Raw genomic sequence first — 24,944 nt, 5'->3', positions numbered from 1 at the left:
CTTCCCGCACATGAAACAGCAGAGAGCCATAGTAAACATACAGGTGGTTTAGAAAATGGAAAATCTATCAAGGTAAAGGTAACCCAGATCATTTTTTCAAGAATTGGTGGAACTAACCAACAAACCAGGACTACAAAGCAATTGAATATTGAACTCACATTCAACAGGTGGCAGAACAGAGGACTGTAATGGCATACAAATGTTGCTGCTGGGAGTTTCTTCTTATGGTTACCTGCTGGTCTTTAGTAATCATAAATAGCTTGATCTTGTAAGGCTTTAACATACTTTTGACAATACTTAAAGATTGGTAATATCAGCAGCTTTAAAAACCAGTTCCTTTCATTTCTACTCCTCTCTCCTCTTTGTTTTTCCGGCGCTGAACGCAGGAAAGAATTGCCCAGGTGGCAATAATGCCAGCCAGTAGACTGACAATTCCCACAATCACTGGCACCCACACAGGGATGGCGGAGTCACACTTGTCTATGGGGAGGGTTGGTTCAAGACTGGAGTTGGTGTCTGAGGTAGGAGAAGCGGCTGTGGTGGTCATCACAGGTGGACTTGCGAGACTATTCATCTTAGTGAAGATGAAGGGATTAGCCTATAAGAAAGGTAAAATAGTTCAGAGAAGAAATGTAACAAACAGCTTTAAAAAATACATTTAAATAATCTTTGAGTACTGCTTAAATCCAGCCTTGTTCCACAGCTCAGAGATGATGGATCAATGCTTTAGTAAATCAAAGAGTAAGTAATACGGCAACCTAAATTATTCATTACTAAATAAATAAAGCATTGAATGAAATAAACAGTTAAAATACACAAAACATGTAACCATCAAACTGTGAAATTATAATCAAATCAAGCTATTTTTTATTTAATATTATTTCATCCCTTTTTCACCCCGAAACATGTTTATTTCAGGTCACTTTTTCTCTCCACATTTCACATTCCACTCTGCATCTTTTATTCCCTTTTAACAAAGGCTGTTTTATTTCATAACACCACATTTCATCACAAAGTCTGTTGAAACTGTAAATCCTGCTGGGATGAAGAAAATATGACCTGAAATAAACTCTTTCATTGTTAAAAGAAGAAGGATTAAGTTTCACTTTATAGTATTAAGCTAAAAATGTATTGGATTATTTCACAATGTAATGGTTATATTATACTTTTTGTGTGTGTTTTTGTGATGATTATTTTTATTGCCTTATTTATTTAGTTGATATTAAAAACTTTGGATCTTCATAAAAGTGAAAATGATCAACTGTAGAAGAACACTAAATACAGAAATCTAAAAGCATTTCTCTCCCGACTCTTAAGTCTTAACGCATACCTCAGATGGACAGTGAATCTTGGAGCGGTCATATGTGAAGTTGTTGTACGCCTGTTTCCTGCCTACAGGCTCCAGCTGTTAAAACAGAGAGGGGTTTTTTTTTAATCACAAAACACCAAAAAAAACTGCAGGGACACACCCATTTCTCTACATCAGTTTGATCCATTACCACTCAGTGCTCACCATGTTGTTCCAGAGGGCAATAGCCATCTCAGCATGAGTCCGCTCACTGATGTGGAAGCAGTCCACAGAGAAGAAACTCGTGTCTGGCTCACCCGTCTGGTAAAAAGATTCGATTTTCAGCAAGGTTACATTTAATTATTTGTAAATGTGTGCTTGATTGATTCCACCTGCCTGTCTCTGTAACTTACACCAATATGAGGTATAAAGGAAGAGCGCAAAAAGGGTTGAAGAACAACAGCAAAGTCTTCTCTTCTATCATAGCGATCTCCAGAGATCAGTTGCTGGATTTCAGCCTGGGAAAAAAAAAATAGGGAATCAGGAGGGAACCTCTTTTAAAAAAAACTTTTTTTTATATTTAATTGCCTAGGAAAGCTATTTGCTTTTACCTGGTATTCACGATTGATCCGTTTTATCTCTCCAAACTCTGGGGAGTTTTCAGATGGATTGATAACACAGGGACAGCTTCCCCTGCAAAAACAGATCCATGTTAATGTTAATTTTTCTGGGACAAATAATTAGATGATCACAAAAGAATTAATGTAGAGACTTCTCTATGACATAATCATGGACATTTCAAATACAAATCCTTTTACTATTCAAGTGAAAATAAATGGTTTTAGATCTTAAATGAAGTTAGGACTATAAAGAGTAATTGGCTATAAAAACAATTGAACCAACAGTATCTATTTTGGAAAACCTCAACAATGTGATAATGTCCATTGCAACAGCCAAACATTAGAACAATGTTAACAATGTTAGCATCTTCTTTATGTCCACTTAAGCTGTTGTGTTGGCTTCAAAAGGTGTACACATGATTTGGAAATGAAAAAAACACTGTGGATATAGCATTAATTTTAAAATAACAATGCTATTTTTAAAAGAGTAATGTGAACATATTTCAGAGTAACCCAGATTATAACGAAAATGATCCATAAACAAGCCTAAAGGTAGCACATAATTAACTTCTTTAAGCATCTTGAAAACTTTTTCCCTGTCATTCTCATTCATTCTTAAAATAATAGTTTGGCATTTCGGGAAAATATTCTTTGCTGAAAACTAGATGAGAAGATCAATGCCACTCACCTATGTTAAATATGACGGAGGTGATTAGCAATTAGCTAAGTATAAACCCTGAAAGCAGGGGGAAACTGCTAGCATGGTTCTGTCCAAAGGTATCAGCACCTCTAAAGGTCACTTTATTAACACATTATATCTCGGTTATTCTTTTTAATCTGCAAAAAGTATAAACATAACAACTTAGCTGTTTTTGGTCTTTACATTGAGATGTAGCTTCATATTTAACATAACACTCACAGACACAAGAGTGGTATCATTCCCCTCAATTAACTCTTGGCAAACACATGATCACATCTTAAAATGTCAAGCTATTCTTTTACACAATCTTCATATATCTTACATGCTTAATAAATAAATAAAGTCTTGACTAGAATTTATTATTAAATTGAAGGGGAAATTATCAGAATACAACACTGGAATGACCAACCTTAATTAACATGATAAAACAGACAAAGGACATGTTTGAGAAGTACAAAACAAACCTCTGCATCAGTGAACAGCTCAGTGAGTTCTTCTTAACTGTTTTCAATGGGTCTATCTGCAAGATCTCCACCACATTGACCAACATCCTTGGCACCTACAGACACAGAAAAATTGAAAAGATGAGTAAAAGGCAGAAAAATATGACTCACTTGTATTCACAAGGACAGCAGATCACATTAAATTATAATTTTAATAGAACTTACCTCTTTGTAAAGCATGTCCAAGCTAAGCATAAGATTGTGGCTGTAATTCTTGGGTGACAGATTATTCTGAGGGGAGACATAAAACATGATTTGTAGTGCAGTTCAATATCATAGACAGTTATGTTCAAATAATGCGTTTTAAGGATCACTTACTTGGTCCAAGCAATAATGGCAAAGATCATTTCCCCCTACGAATAATGTCAAAAGTTTCCAGTCCTTCTCGAAATTCACTGCCTGTGTAGTATATATGCAGATTATGAGCATGAAAAATAGAGACATTGGAGTCAGGAATGCACAGAGTCTTATAAATAACTCAGACTCACCTTGTTTTCTTTTATGGCCTTGATGAGAGCCTGAACTTGTGCTCCGATCTCTCTGTGACAGACAGAGCAAATACAGGCAGCAGTGTTAGAGAGATGACAATGAGTCATTTAGAAGTTTCACTCAGATGGAGTAATTAAAAGTATATGCACATACGAAGTCTTAGCTCCAGACACAGCCATGTTGAAGCCCTTCTGTATTGCCAGTTGACCTTTGGAGAAGCCCTTTAGAGAGGGGTTGAACTTCTTCAAGATGTCTGAGGAGATATAAAGAAAAATTAATCTGACACCAGAGTAGGAAACAATGCACTGATGGTTTGCGTCACCATAGCAGCTGGATAATAAAGTGAATGAGTAAACATTTCTACTTATGATTCATTACAGCTCTTTAACTGGTCCATTGAAAACCATAGAAGCCAGATGTGGCTTCTAGATGTGTGTCTAAGAAACACTATTGTTGAGACACTGTCCCACATATAAAGGAATAATTCAACAATCAGGATAATATACTTATTTGCTTTCATGACAAGATTTCAGCAGCCATTAGCTGAGGATAGTATAAAGACTGGAAACAGGGAAAAACAGCCAGCTTGACTCTGTCCAAAGGTAACAAAAATAACGTACCAGCACAATTAAAGTTCACCCATTAACAAACACATTTATATCTTATTAAAGTGTCTTTTCATCACTGTGAGGTTGCCAGGCAACTAGCTGAAATGACTGCCTGGCATGTTTCCAGTCATAATGCTAGTGCTAACTCCCTGCTGACTCTAGCTTCATATTTACTGTGCAAACATGAGAGTGAGATCAATCTACTCATGTAATTTTCAGCATGAAAGCAAACAGGCATATTTCCCAAATATTAAACTATTCCTTCAAGGTATTTCCAGCACTTCTCCTCTTTTTGATTGCTTATACAGAAATTAACTTTAATAAGTGATACTACTAAAAAAAAAAAAAATCTGCAGACTATAAATGCACATTCCCAGCATTATATCAGAAAAAATATTTTCTGTTTAACTTACTCGGTAGTGTTGTGACAGTCTCCAGAGCGCCATCCCCTCCAATACTGCAAAAAACAAACAAACAAAAAAAACAATAAACATCAGTGTGGCATGTTAAACATAACAATACAGTAAACCTCATGAACACTGTGATTGTGGTATACCTCCATGCTACTCCTTTATACTCTTTATTGAGGTCAAACACATTTCTTGCTTTGGCACCAGTTGCAGCCTGTAAACAAGGAACAAACAAGCTACATATGAAGTCATGCAGGGAGTAACACTGACAAAGATCATCAAAGAAACAAACACCAGAACATGACGGAGATCATCATCAGGAGTGAAAGCTATCTGTCTGATAACAAATTGATTAGAGAGTTCATAGTTCAATGACGTCAAATAGCTGATATCAGATTCACATGTGGTGCTAAATGTTTAATGTTCCCCCTCAATGCTCACATTGCAGACACACATTGCTTAATACATTTCCAGTATGTGTCCAGTTGTTTGGCACAGTAGGTTCTTCGTACTTTTTATTGAAAAGAATAAACTGTTCATTATTGCGTTAAAACACTAACCGTTGAAGAGTCTCCCAGTGCTGCCACCACCTTGATGTCTGCTGGTCTTAGCTTGTGAACTATAAAAATGAGAGCAGATTTAGAAAAGAAATGCATCCCAATCACATAAAGATAAATATCAACCCTGTACAATTTCAAGAAAAGAAAGTTGCTATAATATTTAATATAATTTTTATTTGATTATAGCATCGTGATGGTATAACTTTTCATTTGTAGAAAATTGAGACAATCCTGGTGACAGCTGATGCAGCTGATTTGAGCCTTTTCACTTGTGTGCATAGGTCTTTATTAGTTCTTTGTTTGGTCTTTGTTTCAGCTTATGATCTCTAGATAAAAGAGCACATCCAGTATATGACCACGTGATCACATATTAGCTTTTTGCTAATAAATGCAGAGAGGACGGTCTGCTTACCTGATGTTGGCACAGTGTCAGATGGAGCAAGGTCCACACAAGATAAGTCACTTCCCCAGTTCTTATCAGGAAGAAACAAAGACAGAAATTGAGAATGTACACAATAAATCATCTTGAAATATTGCTTAATTATTTTCTGTGTTGGTCCATGGTTTTTGATAAAAGTGATCATATTTGGCAAGGTTCTAAAAAATAGGGGTGTGTGTGAATGTGTTTGTGTTTCTATGTGTGTTAGTCCTTTGATAAACTGGCAATGTGTCTATGGTGTACCTCACTTCTCCATGTTAAGTATAGAAAAACTATGGATATACAGATATATGGATGAGCAAAAAGAGTAATTTAGATTAAAGCTGTTATTGCTCTCCTTTTTTTTCTTAACTGTACTTCCCAGAGGATAATGATGTGTTGTCAGTCAAATAATGTGTAGTGTATTGTCATTCAATGGTGACATTTTAAGTTTCTTTTGCATGCTGATTTTTTTCAATCACAAATGTTTGTAGTAAAGAGCTTCTCAGATGGACATGAAATGCTTACTGTGTTGGGTTCAGGTGTTGGTGTGGGATTAGTATATGTGTAATTGCTGTTGTGATAGGTCCGAATATATGGTGAAGTCTGTGGGCAAAGAGAATAGCTGAGTTAGATACACATTACATGATGGCAGTCAAATATACATTGACATGTACATTCAAAAAGCATAGGGAATATATTATTATTTTGTTTCTTTAGAGGCAGGACAGTAGGAGAATTGAGAACCATCACATTAGTCATTAACATTTACATCATTTACTTTCTTTTTAAATGTGATTTTCTACCTTGGTTGGACATTTCAGGTTCATGTCGTTATTAAAATCTTGACTGTAAGTCTTATTTCCCAAAGGTTCCAGCTGGGAAAACAAGAGTTAGAGTAACAGTACTGTCAGTGCTTTGAAAGTATACAGTATGTAGGAAATCACAGTGACATGACAATTTTATCATAACTATCATAATTATCAAATTCCTGACTGGGAAGAGCAGGCTTTGGAGTGACATGTGATACATCATCTTAATCTAAGGCTTTATTATCCCCTGATATAGTCATTCACTGATATTACATTAGGCTAAATGCATCCACAAAAAGGTTACATGCATTGAACTAATAGCTTCTTCTTCTGTTTGTTTCCTACCATGTTGTTCCAGAGGGAGCGAGCCATCAGTGTCTGGGCCTTCTGGCTGAGATGGAAGCAGTCAGCACTGAAGAAGGCACGATCTGGACGGCCATCCTGTGAAAAAGGTATTGTAAATATATAAGATGGCTGAGCACTGACTATAAGGGAAGTAAAATGTAGGACTATAGTCTATGGGAGTTGGTCTATATGCTGCAGGCTCAAGGAAAAAAGTAACTGCTGGAGTATTATTCTAAGCAAGAGAGAGAGTTTTTTAATCTTGATTCAATGACTTTGGATTGGAGTAATGGCAAAAAACCCACCAACAAACAAATACCAACATTAATATTAACCTCAATTACTTCACATGCTCTATGCTAACACACTGGTAAGCACCAGATACTGAAGCAGAAACACTGATGATTTTTCTGCTTATCCTGTGGTTAAATATCGTATAAACTGATTGATTGACCGAAGTCAATGTAGTACACGTGTGAAAGAGCTAGCATTGTTACTGACCGGCAGTTTGGGGACAACAATTTCTCTGAAGAAAGGCTGGGTGACCACAGTGAAGTCTGTGCGAGTGTCATACCGACCTGATTCCACAATCTCACTCAGTGAGTGCTGTAAAAAAAAAAAAAAAAAAAAAAGAGGAAAAGGTGATGATGCATTAGAATGACTGAGCAGGTTACATTAAGGATCACAGTTTGGCTTCCTGGCCTCTCATACCTGATAGTTTCTATTGAGTTCTTCCACCATTTGAAGAGCTTTAGAGTGGGGCTTTGGCAAGATGACGCAAGGGCACAGAATTCTGAGAAAGGAGAGATAAGACAGTATTATACCACCATAAATGATAAATGACCAGAGACAGAAAGATTGATGATAGCAGCACATGGGCTGGATTCAAACTTAACATGACCGTTGCTGCTTAGAGATTAAACTTTTCAAACATTTTCAAGATCTCAGAGAGCATTTTAGCATGCACAGTGTAAAAGACTAAAGTGATACTCACTTAACCAGCCAGGTTGGGCATTTAAGAGAAGCATCGATGTGCATTTGTCTTAATGGGATAATGTGGAGCGGTTCTACTAAATTCACCAGAGCCCGAGGTACCTGGAAGAGATAAGCCAGTTAATGTTTACATACAATTAAACAGAGCAACATTCTGTATATCTTGATATAGCAGCATGTCTGCTGATTTTACCTCTTTGTGGAGATAATCCAGACTTTCACGAACATTGCGCATATAATTCTCTATAGAGTAGAGAAGCTGTAAAAGAAGGGAAATGATTTGAGGTCATGTCTTTACGTCTTCCAAAAATGGCATATGAGCTTTAACTTTACACTTGGTACTCACAGAATTGTAGCAGTGGTCACACAGGTCATTTCCACCAATAAAAAGTGTTATCACTTTCCAATCAGATTTAAAATCAATTCTCTGTAAGACAAAAAGCAGAAAACTGAGCATCAGCAGTATGTAGTATATCATGCATTGTGCTACGGAGACAATCTACAAAAGTAGATCAGTCTCATTGGAGATATGAATAAAATTGTAGACATCTACCATATGTGCATGTCATATAATTAGCATGAAAAAGAGTTATGTCTTTCCTGTTGTTATATCCAAAGAAGAAAAAATATATGCAAATGCAGGACTTCTATAGCGAAGTTGGCAATTGTAAAGATAATTCAAGAAGAAACATATATGAACTTACAGAGTCATTCTTCATCTTTGCCACCAAGGTCCGCACCTGTGTTGGTATGTCCCTGAATACATAAATACATCAAATATCATGATGAAATGGACAATACATCACTCAGAGTTCATTTCAAGACATATTTATCCCAACTCTACTTTCTCTCAGCTTTTAGATTTATTAGTAACTAACACTCAATGAGCGGCTTCATCACAGTTTTCAGTCTCGATAAACAACTCTAAGAATTTCAACAGTTCATTCTATATCGAAAAAAATAGAATTAATTCAAGGTCTGGAAAAAGCTAGACTGTAAATCAAGATTGAATTAATCAAACTGCTATTTCTAGCGTTCACTCTCAGTTTATTCATACTCCCATTAGCTTGTAAGTTGTGTCTTTTTTTAATGATTTAATCCTTTCAACAAGATGTATTAATTTGTACAAATTGAGTCTTTTTTCTAGGTGACATGCACTAAAAATATGAACTACTCAACTCTCAATAACTACTCAACTCTCAATAACTATAAAGCAGTTGTTCTGTAATTAAAGCAATACAGATTCAGCTGAAAAGGCATCTGGTGGGACTCACTTGCTTTTGGCTCCTGCCACAGCCTGGTTGAGGAAGGCCTTAGGATTTTGCTGTTTACCCATCCCAACAGAATAGCCCGTCAGGTTGTGGTTGAAATACTTTAAGATGTCTATAATAACAAAGAAATAAAATAAATGACAGTACTGATCATAGAGCAACAAAAACTTACTCAAACATGTTATTTGAACCATAAATCATCAGAAAGACTCACTGGGAAGAGTAGTTACAGTTGTGAGGTTGTCATCTCCGCCAATACTAGAGTTAAAATAATCAAGTTCATTCCAAGCAAAGGAAATTCTGACACATTAATACCAACACTGTTCAAGAGGTTCAACATAAGCATTATGCTGTAATGTTGTGTGATGTTTATGTTGACTCACCTCCAGGATAAACCTCTGTACTGATTCAGGACATCCAGTACGTTGTTCTGGCTGGATGCAATGCCGTTCCCTGCCTGAGAAGAAAAAGGTGTTTTAGTAACAGAATAAAATGAGATGGTAGCTCTCAATCTTTTTCTCCAATCACCTTATGACTGCATGTAAGCTTCCTTTGGGAAAATACATACAGTTAGTTCAGACAGAGATCTTTAGATTGTTTACAGTCTGTGAAGGCAAAGACTACTAATTTTTTAATGTAATTAAGGCTTTTCATTATTTGATCATTTGTTTTATTACAAACCCATCTGTTGTATCTTTGACATACTACAGCTGCAGTTTATATGTATCTAACTTTAAATTATTACATAACAGACCTGCACCTCCTCTTGTTGGTATAAATATATCCAATGTACAGTTTTAATATTGAAGGACAATCCTTCACCTTACTGTTCAGCAACATTATGTACTGATTTGAATTACTAATTAACAGTATCTTAGCAGGCACTATCACAGTACAGTAAATATCTAGCATATATTATTAGATATCATTATGGTCTTACTTTTAGGGTCTGTTACCATTGTATTTATATTTTCAGTCTATTTAAAATAATGATGAAATAACAAAATTCCAGATTGAAGTTCACTCACTGTCAAAGAGTCTCCCACAGCAGCCACAACTTTGATATCTGCAGGTCTGAGTTCATGCACTGGGAAAATAAAAGAGGCCAGTTAGGATAAAAAGGGCTCTACACAGAGACTGTATAATAATAATATAAGACTCATACTACATGCAAAGAGAATAATATAGAAATAATACTTTAAAAATACTGCAAAGATGGATTAAAGAAAAGTGCTATTTGCATTTGCAAGGTGGCAAACAGGGGCTCCAAAAGTAATACACAACATATTGGGCAGAACATCAAAAGTCACAGGGTTAAATATAAAGATGGGAGACAAATTAGTGTCATTATTTAAAGTCAAAGAGAAAGTTAATATCTCATCAATCATCTTTAATTTGCTGGAATTGCAAGATAAAGTGTTGTACATACATAAATATACACTATGAATATGATATTTCAGGCCAATTGAATATTAAAGTCACTTCTGTGCCTAAAAAAAATCTCAAATGTAAGTGTAGACCCTCTTACCTGAGGTGGGTATGGAGGCTGAGGGGCTGAGGTCCTCACAGGGCATCTCTGTGCCTGTAAACTGAGCAGACACACAGAGCACATCCACAGTCAGAACTAAACATGAGGCGCACAATGCTGCCAAAGCCTCCATTTGGCTCAATACCAGGCAGTACTCACTGGCTTAAGCAGAGGAGAGGTATGGCTGTGGTGATATGAAGGAGAGTTCCCCTCCGTCCTCAGAAAGGGTCGGCCCTTGGGGAGGAAGAAGAAGAAAGAGGTGGGAAGAGGAGGAGAGAGAGGAGAGCTTGTAAATCACCATAGTCAGATATATCAGTATGGTAATATATTTAATTTTGGCACAAATGTTTAACTGCATGTTTGTGAGTTTTTAACATAGTTGCTCACCTCAGTTGGACACGGCAATGCAATGATCTTTCCATTGTCCTCTGTGTTATGTTGGACACTAGTGGGCTGCAGCTGGAAGACAAACACATCATTGTATTCCAGGTTAGGTCAGAGTGGACAATGACTTTGTATGTGTGTTTCTGTTTCTGCGAGAGAAATAGAGATCACGTAGGCTGTGTTAGGCCTCACCAGGTTTTTCCACATCTGCACAAACAGTTTATCAGTTTGCAGTGACGCTTGTGACTCAGAGAGAGGCTTCCCATCCTGTCCAATGAAAACCAACAACAATACTGTATGTTAGATACAGAAAGTACATCCTCAGTTTATCTCTGTATCTGTTACTGTCTCTCACAGACTTACATTATCATCATCACACAAGATAAGGCCTTTTGACATGTTTTTGTTGTTTTGGCATTTCAGTTTTATTGATTTATGAAATGTTTGATCCAGTAAGTGGTACATAGATCTGGGCATCATTTTAAAATAACAGAATTAATAAAATGGTGCAGAAAATAGGTAATAAATAAATAGAAAAAATAAGTCACAAAATGTGGGGAACTCATTCAAGAGTGAAACTTAAAAGCTAATGCTGAACCAAATCATCTACTGAAGACTGAATCATTATTATTCAACATAATTTGATTTGTGAACAATTCAAGTTTCTAAAGCATTTGTTTCCACTGTGGCAGTGATAGAAAGTTAAAGATATACATTATAATATCATATGTCACATAAAGTCAATTGTCCTTGCCTCAGCAGTAATATTAATAATATAGTAGTACTGAGATTTACTAGGGATGCAAAATACTGCAAGTGAAAGGAAGTGTAAGAATGAGGGTTAAACACACTTTCCCTTAAAGGATAGCTTCCTGTTTTTTTCAAGTCTATCTGAAAACATCACTCACATGCCCACATGTTCATTGAAAGAGTTTTTGGTTGTTGTAATTGTTCCTCCTGTTCATACTGGGCCTGAAGAGATCTCATCCTAACTTGACTCCAATATAAGAGATGGAAAAAATCTATAGTTTTCATTTCATACAAAAATGCAAAAACGTTCAGCCAAAGCTAATATGAGGCTTAAACAGTTTTAGAAGATATTTTGGAAGATATCCACTTGATCTGACTAAATCAGGTTGGATTTTGTCCCCCCGATGTAGGAAGGGATCTCTTCATGTCCAATGTGGACGTCAGGAGCGTTTTTACATGTCTTTCAATACATATTGGCATGTTAGTATTGTCGTAAGATAGACTTGAACCTATTCTTTGAGTGACAGCTGAATATCTGCAACTCACAGTGACAGATGAGGGGTCTGTGATGAAAGGTGAGTCCTGCAGGATAACGGTGAAGTCATCTCTGTCAGCGTACCAGCGCTTCTTCACTAAGAGCTCGTCCAAGGACTCCTGGTCAATGTACAGAGATTTGAAGGAAGAATTAACAACAAAAAACTCAGATATTCAGCAGTTTTTGATCAGTGATTCTCAACCAAAGGACTAAATGTAATGGAGATGCAGTGGAGAAAAGTTCACACCTGCAGAGCATGAGTCAGCATGGCCCTCAGCAGTCTGACTTCTCCTTGACTGTTTCTTTCCATACATGGACACATCCTGCCAGACAAAACAAATGCACTCCTTAAAGCAAATTCATGTTTTTTTCGTTAATAGAAATAATATAAAGGTTTAAAAAAAAAAAAAAAAATTTTAAAAGGGTTTTAAGAGTGTTAAGAGGTGAACAATACCGTCATTTACAGTACTTTACTTTTAAAATGTCAGCAGCTAAAAGTCTGTATATAAATCACCTATTGTTTTTCATTATTTTATCTTGCACATCTCACCACCCATTCACCCATTTAACTTAATTAAGGACTTAGAATAGGATTTTCCCTTCTCCATTCACTTTAGATTCATTTGAGCCAGAAAAGCTTACAATTAATTTAACTGAGAAACTTTTGTATAAACCAGTGATGAGGACATTGTACACGTGCACTTACTTGTTTGTGAAACTGTCATGCTCTCCGTTCCATAATGCAACACTGACAATGGTCTGCTTCAGCTGCAACACCAGTCAGAACAAATACAATTTAAAATGTGTGAATATTGATAAAAACAGTAATAGTTAATAAAACATACTGTGAATATATACTGTACCTGAGAATGCAGCAACTGCAGAGCCTTATCCACATCTTCAACTACTGACCTGATAACAGACTGAACCTGCACACATAAACACAACAGAGCTTCTTATATTAGTAAAAAGTCAACTTTTAAGGATCTGCTTGATTTTCTTACTAATGACACAAAATAGCTTGTCATGAGGTAGTAGTAAGGGTGCACAATGACTCTTCTAATGTTTGGTTTTCAGGTAATAATTTGTGCACATGGGCGACAGTTGCAGCAATAAGTAAGCAGTCAGTTATCAGGGGAAAAAATCAGGTTTTCATTAACTATCCCCCTGCCTCAGCACATTTGTTTTAGCTTTTATGGTTCTTATATAAGCTGTAGGGTGTTCTGTAAATCAGATTGCGGCCTGAAATAAAGCAGAGAATGTGTTATTGGAGGCACACGATGTCTATAGGAACGTTCTTTACAGTTTCAAAGAAAGGTCAGCGTAAACCTGACATTGATAAGATATAACAATTCCTTCCTGTAACTTAAGAAACACAGAACAAGTCATTTGTCATAATTGTGTGTCAACAGTTTACCTGCTGCTGCTCACAGGTGCAGAGCTGATCCACCTGAACAAAAAGAAGCACCAACTTCCAAGAATCCTGTAAAAAAAAAAAAACAAGAAACATCATTTACTTAACTACCTAACAGTTTACAAGTATTTATTCCATCTCAAACTAGCTATGAACATTGTTTGTCCCCTTGTGTTGAAGGGAAAGCAGCCTCTAGTGCACCCACCTGACTGTTCTGGAGATAGTCGGATATTTCCTTTGCCTGGTCCACTAGTGTGCTAGAAACAGAAAGAAACACGGAGGCAAAAACTTAAAATCACTGGAAGCAGTGCAAGTTATTGGAAGCATACTTCTGAAAACACTCTGAACTGTACCTGTGTTGAAACTGAGCTGCATACATGCTTGTTTCATCTGAGAGAGGACTGATCAGTGCAGGATTGAACAGACTCATCAGCTCTGATGGAGAGAAGTTAGGACAATCTTAGACTTTATTTTTCCAAGTAGTTTTTTAGTTGTAATGACAAAGTCTAAGCATTGAAAATAGTGTTGTTTTACGCTTTGTTAGAATTCAAAATAGATGTAAGCCATCAAAACTTTCATCTACTGCCAATATTTACACATTTTAACCCCCTTACACATGATAATCCATTATAAACTGCCACAAAGTTAGTAATTACACTCAATATCGCAAAATCTTCATTCCAATTAATCGTAGTTTTAAGGGAAACATTACAGTGTTTCAACAGGACAGCAAATTTCGCATTTTATTCATAATAAATTAAATCAATCAATCAGCAGCCGTGTCCTTACATCTTTGAGTTAGTCAGTGTTTTATCTGTATGATGTACGCTCCGTACTTTTTATTTCATGAATGGCTTTTGAAAAGATAACAAACCACATGCCTGGTGTGTATTGGGGTTCGCTGTTTCAAATTATCATGCTTAGTTGAGATATCAGTGCAGTAAAGATAGTGCACAGTAGTGTAATAGAAGCTGATATCAACCTCTTTAAATGTATTATACCGTGTGTGGAGACTGACAGCCAATTCTAGTGAACGTAAAATTTAGAAAAAGCGTTTTGGTTGCCTCTTCGAATTGCAAAGATCCTGCAGCTTTCAATTAAAGTCCCATTGTAAGAAAGCAAAAGACAACATCCCATGTCCAGTAATTGCATTTTAAAAGGATTAAGTTGATCATTTTAGCAATAATCTGCTTTAGGCCCTGTAAACATGGCAAAATTACCTTGAAGTCTTGACACTACCGTGGATAGTTCAGTACTGCAGGAAAAAACAAAAGCAGTCATTTATACATTTCAGACTTATATCACTGCATGGTTGAAGCTGACTGCTGACCAAAGCTTACCTGTGCATGTGAAGTCCAATAGAGGAAAACACAGCCACATCTGCAGGCCTAACGCTGTTAACTTGAGAGAAAAAAACACAAGTTAATCTCAGCACTGAGAGACAGGAACATTTGTTCAAAATCATAAATAAGATGCAATGGAGGGACAGGGACTTTTAAAGGGGCGGATAATGTGAGGGGAGATGTGATATTTATTGTGTGAATCACTGTATATGAATTAGTTTTAAAGTAAAAAGCAAGTATTATATCAGGGAATATACTTCAAGTATCAAAAGTAGAAGTAGTCAATACAGACAAATAGTCTGCCAAATAACTGCAATAAAATTAGAGTTAGGATATATCTGTCTGAATTACAGTGGTATGTAAGTAAAGTAAATGAACTTAATTGAAGCACTGATACTGGTTCACTAATACTGGAAATACTCCCCTGACACATCACCCTTAAAATCAGTATCACAACAGTATTTCACATTTTTCTCATTGCCTTTGTGAATCTTTAGTTGTTAGTATGATTGGGCTTTAATTAAAGTCGGTATCTGTTTGACGTACCATTTGAAGGGGGCAGCGGAGAGCGGGACATCTGAGTGCATGGCAATCCAGTTACTGAAAGCAAGGCGAGAAAATAAAGATTACACCAAGACATTAGTATGTTAGATTAAAGGATCTAATATTAAGATTGCTCTTAACAACTGAGCATCCATGCAGAATACTTAAATGTGTATGAATTTAAGTATTCTGCATGGAGGCAAAAAAAAAAAAACATGATTCAATTTTAAGTTTCTGGAGCAACAAATGCATAAAGAAGATTTATTCATCCAATAATGGAATCTGTCAAATCTAAAGGGGATTCCAGAATTTCAAATTTTAAGAGTTTTAGTAGAAAATAGCGTCACGTATAAGCTTAAAGCATTGTCTTAATGCATTTTAAGGTTTTTCCACTGCTGATGACTATCAAATTTTCAGATCAACAATCTTAACTTAACATGAGTTATAACTATTCTCCTGAGCATTTAAGAACAGTGATTATCATGTATCCGCAGCATTGAACAGGTGGCAGAGCATCAAAGTTAGCAAACAGTGTAAACCTGTTGTCCATGTACACCCCAGGAGTGTGAGTAGAGCCAGCTGTGGAAGCATCCTTCCTCTGATTTTTTGTCAGATTTTGTCCTCGTGGATCTTTTTCTGCAGCCGTCCGTCTTCTCTTCTCTCTACCGTGGTCAACTGTATTTCTATGTCGTTATCAGTCATAAATAGCCCACACACTTTACATATCATAAATATGTACGGGGGGTGGGGCTGACTATTTTGTTCAAAGGACACAGTGATAGGGTTTTACAATGAATCAATGACATTGATAAGATCAAAATCCAACTTTATTGTAGTGATGAGTGACAGAAAACGTTTTAGGGTTGATGTCTTTATGGACTGTCTGTCTGGTTTGCACTATTTGCTTGTGGCACCAATAAATAAAAATGAGAACAAATATCAGAACACAACTGAAATATGACTCTATGCACTTCTAACTTTTTTACTAAAGAACATTTCTGTTTGTAAGTTGAAGAAATCTGCAGTCGCACTCGACACTTCAACACTGTACTGTTAGGAAAGCCTTAATCAGGACACAACTCTTGCTCAAGGAAGTAATTTCAAGGTTCTAGCATTTCGCTGTCAAAAGGGCGACATATGATCTGTTCTGTAATTGGATAAAAGAAGAAGTTAAAGAAGCTCTATCTGCTGGTTTAACATCCTAAAGAAAACATGAAGGCTAATATTCTGTTTGGTCAGGATCATAAAATCTTCACATCTGCATTTACATAACATAACACCAGATTTGAAACAAAAGAGGCTCTGCTACTGTTTAATGCCATCGATCCCGAAGTTGCTTTGAAACTTGTTGCAAATTCCACTCAGATGATTTCTGCCAATACTCTTTAATTACTTTTTTGACTTGACCTCTACACTGCATCAATGCAGTCAAAAATCACACCACTTTATAGGCTGACTATTTGACCCTGACTTACACTAATAGTTGTCACTATCTCCTTTTTATCTGTAGAATTTATGGTAACATTGGTGGGGGGGAGAAAAAAAAATCAATTTTCCCACCAACCTTGCTCCTTTTGACTTAATGAGTTGTTGTTGCATAAATCATCATCATCATTGAGATCAGACTGAAGATTCAAAGATGTAAGGTGTAAAAAAGCATTTGGGGTAACGTTAGGAATAAAACAGAGTTACTTGTGTGATGCTACGACTCTGTTCTGATCTTTCTAGAGAGTTTTTTTTTTCTCTTTAATGAAATACACACAAAATGTTTTGGAAAACCTGACATGGCCTTGGCATGGCAGATTGGAAAAAGATAAAGAGTTAAGTAATGTGCTTAGTTAATATCCTGATGGAGTCATCACTGCAACACTGCCAAGGAAAGAAGTTCTCTTTTGCATAACAGTGATGCTACAGTGCTATAAATCTTCATTATCGCTTATCTCTTTTCTGATTAGTGAGGTGAGGGATAGACAGCAGGAAGGTCAAAGAGGTTAAGAAAACAACTAGCGTGATTTTTTTTACTATTAATGTCCGTATGCCATAAAATATATAGTGTCTCTCATCCTGCAGGCATAAATATTACTGCATTAAATCACTTAAAAAGTTGTGCACATGTCCGTAGAGGCAAATACAGCACACGCTTTTTAAAGGACTCTTTTAAAGCTGAGGTTTGGTCTGCAGTGAACAAATATGTACATTTGTAAGTTCATGATCTTTCTGTTGTTTTTGTGTCGCTACTAGCAGATCTCGAATATTGCAGAACTGTAAAAGCTGTCACGAACTTAACAGTCAACTCAAAGCGTGATTACCGTAATCCAGATATGAGTTTGCAATGTCTTTACAGTCCGTTATCTTCCCCCAAGGACATTAACTCAGCATGAACCCCTAGCTGCTTTTTATCTCCCTGATCAAGCCTAATCTTTGAACAGGCTTAGTCGGGCTGAACAGTTTGTCCTGTAGTAACATTCAGTCATGCTGATGCTGAATGCACTCTGCGCAAACTACTGATTGGCCTTTCTTGACCTAGAAGTAAAGTTGCCTCATTCTCTTATCTTCAGACGAGACTTTAGAGGACAAGGTAAAGAAAACAGTGTCACACACAGGAGTCAGTCGTAGGTTTTGGTCAACAGCAAGTAAGGGACAGAGAAACTAGATTAAGAATCAAACCGAACTGATATATATGATAGACAAAATGATGATGGCAGAAGAAACCAGGATTCATCGCCCAGGAACCATCAAAGCTGGGATGGAGATGATTATTCTTCCTTTTATTTCTTCTCGTTTGGATTATTGTAACACTCTTTTTACCCGTGTAATTCAAACTTCATTGAAAAGTCTCCAATCTGTCCAAAATACACCTGCTTAGCTTTTAACTGGAAAATTACAAGTCATCACATGTCAGTTTTTATCCTTTCTGCACTGACTTCCAATTAGATTTCACATCCAGTTTAAAATACCAATGCTAACCTTTAGAGCCTTGCTTGGTAAACACTCCAATATATCGTTGACTTATTTATTGCTTTTTATTGGCTTTTTTCCCTCGTCTGTCTCTTGGAACTTACATACTTTTTTATGTGTATATTTTCTCACTGGTTGCTTTAACTTTTCAGCCCTGCAGTGTTTGATGACATTATTATTATTGTTATTATTTTTAATATTACCTTTAACACTGATTTTTTGAATCAATGTAAAGCAGTGGCAGTCCATCCAGTAGTTGTTGAGATGTTTCAGTCTGAATCAAAGCAGTGGACCGATCCACTGACTGACAGACTGAGACTAACTTCCATGCACACTGCTAGTGTGTCTTACATGAAGTTATAATGTTTTAGGTGAGCTCCAGCAGCTGTACAAATAAGACCCAGTCTTGATCAGTGCTTTGTTAAAAAGTTAGTCAATTCATTTGTATGCAATCCAGCAGAGGTTTTAAACCAAAGATTGCAGGATATCACCATCCTGGTCTTTGCAAAGGCAAATACAGGACCAGGGGGGCAGTGAGGTCAGCCAGCAAAGACAAAAAGAAGCAATTGATTTCGGAAACAGCAAAAAATAAGCTTCCTAATCATTTAATTCTAGGCAACAGCAGAAGATTGGATGTCTTGTCTAAGATGTAATGGAAAACAAAATCAAAATAGACTAAAGATCTAAATATGAAGAATCAATTTGGCAGTTTCGGAGGGAGCAGAAAATCCTCTGAGAGTGTCTGTTTAGCAAAGTTAAGTAATAAATACCACTGTGTGTGTTACAAGTAAAAGGGACTGGGCTGTCTTCATACTGTATATCCCACCAACTGGAGCAGCAGATGGATATTACCGATGATTACCTTTTTTTGGCTGTTTAGAGCACAAAAACATGATTTGGCAACAGATGCACTCAGTAATGCAGGAGAAGAGTGATATTTATGTGGTTCTTTGGGACATTTGCTAATGCCTTTGGGCTCACTGTCACTGGGGGTTTGAGATCTGGTGCAGACATATAAAATGCTGTTAGTGGTATGTGAGGCTGGAATAAAAATGCTCGGATAAAGTCTGTTTCTGTTACACCTGTTTTTCATCCGGATGCAAGTAAAATTTTCTTGGGAAGGTGGGAAGGTTAATGTGTCACTAATAGGAGGATTAATTTTTACAGTCTGTAATGATAAGGGCTTGGCAGGATGGCAGGAAATGTGTCCTCTGGTGGCCTTGATCAATGCCAGATTGATTGCAACAATTGATAACCAACAGATGACGTGCACCTTCTCCTACTTCTTCACAGCAGGCTGGAAAATCATTATTCTTCCTTTTATTCACCCCTCTGCAGCATTACATGAGTTAATGCAATTAAAAAGTACATGGCAGACAACAGGGATTGATCTTAGTGCAGTGTACATTTGAGTGAAAAACCCCTTGTATTTTACTTTAGTATTTCCATTTTATGCAACTTTACACTTGTGCTCCATATCTGACCATTAAAGTTACTATTAATATTTTACATCCAAAATGTGTTCATTTTGTATCAAATATGAGTAAAAATTAAACATCTATACTAAACCACACAACTAAACACTACAGTATACCAAGTAATTCAAATTAGTTAAACCTTGACCAACTACAACATTAAAATGCTGCTTACATGTTGATGGACCTGAACTAGAAACATATTATTCAACAATTGAACATTCTTCATTGAAAAGCATTTTATTACTTATACTATTCATTCTTTAAGCATATTTTTTCTTATATTAAGTTTGTACTTTTACTTTTACTAGATAGATTTAAAATGGAAGCATTTATACAATATTTTATTGCTACTTTTGGTTTAGTACATTTTATGGAATATTTCCTCCACCACTGTGAGGATCCAAAACTTTCTCCTTTCTTCGTTCTATAATCTTTGTTCACAGGTGTTTTAGCCCTAATTTAACAATTCATGTGATGGGACAGTGGTCCTCAAACATTATCACATCAAGGACCCTTAAACTGACAGAAATTGGACCACAGACCCCCATTTGATAAGATCAAGCAGCTAATTCTGGATCTGAGAAGTGAAGTTGATGCGGAAGTCCCATAAACCTGCATTCTCTCTAATGGCCAACAGCAGGCAGATCCACTGATGCCAAAAAGACATCTGATTGTATGTAAGTACATGAAGAAATTACCCTACTTCTCACTTGATTTATTACCTCAGTAAACAGTTTCCTGATTAGTTTATGGCCTTAACCACTAGTCTTTAATACAGCATGATGTCCATTTTGTAAATTTTGGTCCCATTTCATATACATTTAACGATAAAGCAGTGCATGTTATAGGGCGAGTCCACAAACCAATGGGTGATGTCATTATGGCTACTTCCACTGTTGTTTTACAGTCTACTCTATGGATTAAAAAAACAACAACAACAACAACAACCAAAACAGTCTATAGATAAAATGATGCCCTGGGATCCTCCATCTGATCAGATTTTATGTTTTAGATGCTTTATCACAGAAAGTGTGTGAATTCCATGACCAACACAGTTATACATTCTGTGATTGTGTTACTTATGGATGGAATTATAGAGCAAATAAATTATTCCCCTTTTTGCTGGGGACCCCTGGAACTCCCTCAAAGACCCCTGGGGCTCTCCGTACCCCACTTTGAGAACCCATGTTTGTAGGTTAGTGCATGTTGTGAAGAAGCAGCCGAAATCAGAGCAACACTGCCCCCTGCTGTTCATCATTCAGAGCTGCATCAAGTTACCAGAGATACGCAGGCCATTCACAATTCAAAATAAAAGCACAGACGTTGTAAATAATAGCGGTTGGTTATAAGCATGGGTGTGTGGGCCTCAGTCTTCACTAAAGGGTCTGCCGCATGTGTAAGATTAGGGTTATGATCAAGATGGTACAGCTTAAAATACCATTGTGCTGCTACAAGTTTTAATTTCGTAAAATGCTTTCATCAGTATTGATTTATTTTGAAAGTTCTGTAGCGGATGATGCGGTTCTCATTGTCGTTAGCTTGGCGGAAACAAACGCCATTGTGACTGTCAGCATCAACGGTCCTCCTCCTCCTCCTCAAGGCTGAGTTTGACAACAACAACAACAACAACAACAGAGGAGGTGTTTATCTGCAGATAATAAAGACATATCGGCGAATAAAGACGCAAATCTACGTTTCATATCCAACTACTAAATCAGCTACGGTTGTTTTGAGGTGAGAAATATGGCTTCGACTTCACCGTAGTTTGGCCTGTTAGCTTTTGTTAGGGTGACTTTGACTTTGTCCCTGTGTGAGCCCTTACTGGAGATTTATGTGTAGCTATTTGGTTAAGATGGGAAACTGTAAAACCACAGTTAAACGTTATTTACTGTCCCTCGCTTGAAGTAAACATTGACATGCCAGGCCTAATGATGCCTTCAAGTGATTCATATCATTTCCAGCATCAGTGAATAAATCAGTAAATATCACTCTGTTTTCTTTACAGTGACTCATTACAAAAGAGAGATTGACGTTTATAATCTAACTGTGTGGTTAACAGGGCTGCAGCTAATGATTATCTTCATTGTCAATTCATCTGTTTATTTAGATTACTGGGTTAATCGATGATGCTACAAACTGTGAGAGGATATTGAAAACTGCCCCAAAACACAAATTACAATTACCTAAAAGAGAGAAATACAGTAAGTTATTGCAACGGATGAGCTGTAACCAGCAAATGTTTTCACGTTTGCTTGACAAGTAACTTAAATGATTAATCATTTATCAAAATTGTAGGCTAATGAATTGACCAGCTTTATGGCTACAAATAGCGACTTTTGTCTCGATTAATCAATTAGTCGTTTGATCTATAAAATGGTGAAGAATGGTAATCACTGTTTTCCATGATGCAATCTGAAATGTCTTGTGTCCAGATATAGGACGGAAGAAACCAGAAAATACTCACATTTTAGAAGCTGAAATGAGAGAAATGTCGCCCTTTTTCATTAAAAAAGGACAAAAAATATAAATTGATGATCAAAATTGTATATTATTAATTTTCTGATGATTGACTACTAACTGATTAATCGATCAGTGGTTTCACTTTAATGGTTAGGTTGTATTTCAGATGTTTGATAAGAGATAACATCACAATAAACTTACATACGTCATATAATCAACTTTCTAGACTACCTGAGTCCTGTGTATTGATTTTCAACATTATTCACATGAGTGAATACAACCAGAGATATTGAAGGGATAGCTACCATGACACAAACAGTATATGATAGACACATTTACATGATCTCACTCTACATAATGCATACACTGTCTTATCACTCACACTTAATAGAAAACATCATTTGTTTGTGTGCTGTCACATCTTTACTCTAGGTCACTCTCACCTACTACTGAGCAAAATGGGGCGGATCTTCTTGGATCACATTGGAGGGACTCGCCTCTTCTCCTGCGCCAACTGTGACACCATCCTGACCAACAGAGCCGAGCTTATCTCCACACGCTTCACTGGAGCCACTGGCAGAGCCTTCTTGTTCAATAAGGTACCTACAAATGATTTTCCTCACCTGAACACCTAAAAATTTAAACACACGCCTCAGCATAAGTTGATACCCAGACTCAGATAGTTATCTCCACTGTAGTTCTTTGTGCCTACATTGTGATATAAGTCCCAGTGAAGTGGGTTATTCACATAATGATCAGCTCCTCATTAAAGACATTTCCTTATTTGATATTCAGCAAAATTTTAGGAGGTTGCTGATTGTCATGTCAACACAAAACAAAAAATATTCCTCATAAACGATGATGTTATATATATAATAATCTATTGATGACTGTGGTTGTCATAAGATCTGGAATGATAAGTCGGTTAATCAATTATTCAATTGGCAGAAGATGTATTGGCAACATTTTTGATAGGTGATGAAAAACATGATAGTCCCAGCTTCTCAAATGTGACAATTTTTACTACTTTTCTCCCTTTTATATACTTCTAAATTTAAAATCTTTGGAGTTTTCGGGTCAACTGGAGAGAAAAAAAGCAATATAAATACACAAGCTTGGGCTCTGAGAGATTGTGAGCATTTATTCACCATATTTGACATTTTATAGACTTAACAGTTTATCTATTGATCAATATATGAAAATGATTGTAGCTACGATACATCATTTAAATAATTCATTTTGCTATTCCGTCTGTTCCTCACCTTTCAAAGGTTGTGAATCTGCAGCACAGCGAGGTGCAAGACCGAGTCATGCTGACAGGAAGACACATGGTGCGAGACGTCAGCTGCAAGAACTGCAACAGCAAGCTGGGCTGGATGTACGAGTTCGCTACGGAGGAAAGCCAGCGCTACAAGGAGGGCCGCGTCATCCTGGAGAGGGCGCTGGTGAGGGAGAGCGAAGGCTTCGAGCACGTTCCCTCTGACACCTCCTGAGTTCGCCTCAGCTGCCGCTACGAAGCTCCATCCATGCGTTCTACAGCTTTTCTTCCAGCAGCAGTGCATGGACTTGCATGTACAGTGCGCCATTTGTGATTAGAGCTACACCAAAATTATATCACAGGCTGGGTGTTCGCAGGAAGTTCAAACAAGAAGCGATGGACAATTTCACATAACTTTAACCATCTAAGGAGTTAAAATGGGCAGCACCATTGCTCGTCAGTCCCATTAAAACCGCCTGCATTTTCAATATGTGTCCAACAGGCTGGGATGTGGGCCGCTGTCAGAGGGAGAGGATTCACTCCTGCTGCCCTACAAGAAGCTCAGATTGTTATGTAGGGATTTGCTGGCATTGGTCATCTAAACAGACGATTGGGCCGGTCGAAACTGTTGAGTCTGACTTAGAAAAGTGGAAAAAATATATTTGCATTAAGTTACAAAGAGATATGCTGGAAAACATTCCTTCTCTAGCAACTGTTCAAGGTGTTGCTATGCTAGAAGCTGTTTATTTATTTCAAATACTTCAAATATTAGCTGTATCCCCAAGTATGTAAGTGTAAACAAAAAATTAACATTAATGCTAATAATCATTAGTGGGTTGTGGATGTTTATTTCCTATGAAGCAGGTATCAGTTTCGGCCTATAAAGAGCTCAAATATCCCCTCTTCATTTTTACCACATCATAAATGATAGGGGTTGATCACAAAGTGTTTTACAGTGATGGAAGGCAACTTTTCTCTTTTGCATGTCGATACACTCTTGCTGCAAATGTCTTCTTCCAGCCATCTGATTAATTTCAGCTCATTTCCGACAGGTTTTCCTTTATATCTGTGGCCATTCCACTTAGTTGTGTTGTAGTGAAGTTGTCAGTGATTTATTTTCAATTCTTCAAATGTTTAGATTGACTGGTGGCAAATTATTTGAATGAAACTTGGAGAAATGAATAAATTCAAGCATATGTTTATTTATTGAAATCTGTGTCTTGTGTCTGTCCATAAGTACCAACACAACAATGTTAAAATATTCAATTTTACAAAAAAG

At 36.8% G+C, this 24,944-nt stretch overlaps 2 protein-coding genes across 2 annotated transcripts; one reads left to right on the top strand and one right to left on the bottom strand.

Annotated features, from left to right (window-relative positions):
* Window positions 1-322: 322 nt before the first annotated feature.
* On the bottom strand, window positions 323-15,545 carry LOC133997378 (phospholipase B1, membrane-associated-like). The gene is made up of 41 exons (XM_062436954.1): window positions 15,515-15,545; window positions 14,966-15,026; window positions 14,846-14,880; window positions 13,979-14,060; window positions 13,813-13,882; window positions 13,629-13,694; window positions 13,075-13,140; window positions 12,918-12,979; window positions 12,459-12,534; window positions 12,223-12,330; window positions 11,119-11,193; window positions 10,930-11,001; window positions 10,702-10,776; window positions 10,543-10,603; window positions 10,043-10,101; window positions 9,398-9,471; window positions 9,229-9,272; window positions 9,018-9,126; window positions 8,448-8,499; window positions 8,090-8,170; window positions 7,937-8,002; window positions 7,745-7,845; window positions 7,462-7,543; window positions 7,252-7,356; window positions 6,754-6,849; window positions 6,403-6,474; window positions 6,125-6,202; window positions 5,591-5,651; window positions 5,179-5,237; window positions 4,765-4,832; window positions 4,622-4,665; window positions 3,754-3,853; window positions 3,600-3,651; window positions 3,430-3,510; window positions 3,277-3,342; window positions 3,073-3,167; window positions 1,900-1,981; window positions 1,702-1,806; window positions 1,514-1,609; window positions 1,331-1,405; window positions 323-598 (listed from the first exon to the last, which is right to left on the bottom strand). Exons 1-41 carry the CDS (start codon window positions 15,543-15,545, stop codon window positions 323-325), a joined length of 3,219 nt encoding a protein of 1,072 aa, XP_062292938.1.
* Window positions 15,546-21,566: 6,021 nt separating this feature from the next.
* Window positions 21,567-24,021, top strand: LOC133997858 (protein yippee-like 5). The gene is made up of 3 exons (XM_062437575.1): window positions 21,567-21,681; window positions 22,840-23,006; window positions 23,679-24,021. Exons 2-3 carry the CDS (start codon window positions 22,866-22,868, stop codon window positions 23,898-23,900), a joined length of 363 nt encoding a protein of 120 aa, XP_062293559.1. The 5' UTR covers window positions 21,567-21,681; window positions 22,840-22,865; the 3' UTR covers window positions 23,901-24,021.
* The last annotated feature ends 923 nt before the right edge of the window (window positions 24,022-24,944 follow it).

Source organism: Scomber scombrus, chromosome 17 (assembly GCF_963691925.1).
Source record: "Scomber scombrus chromosome 17, fScoSco1.1, whole genome shotgun sequence".
Lineage (NCBI taxonomy): Eukaryota > Metazoa > Chordata > Actinopteri > Scombriformes > Scombridae > Scomber > Scomber scombrus.
This window is presented reverse-complemented; position numbering and strand designations above follow the sequence as displayed.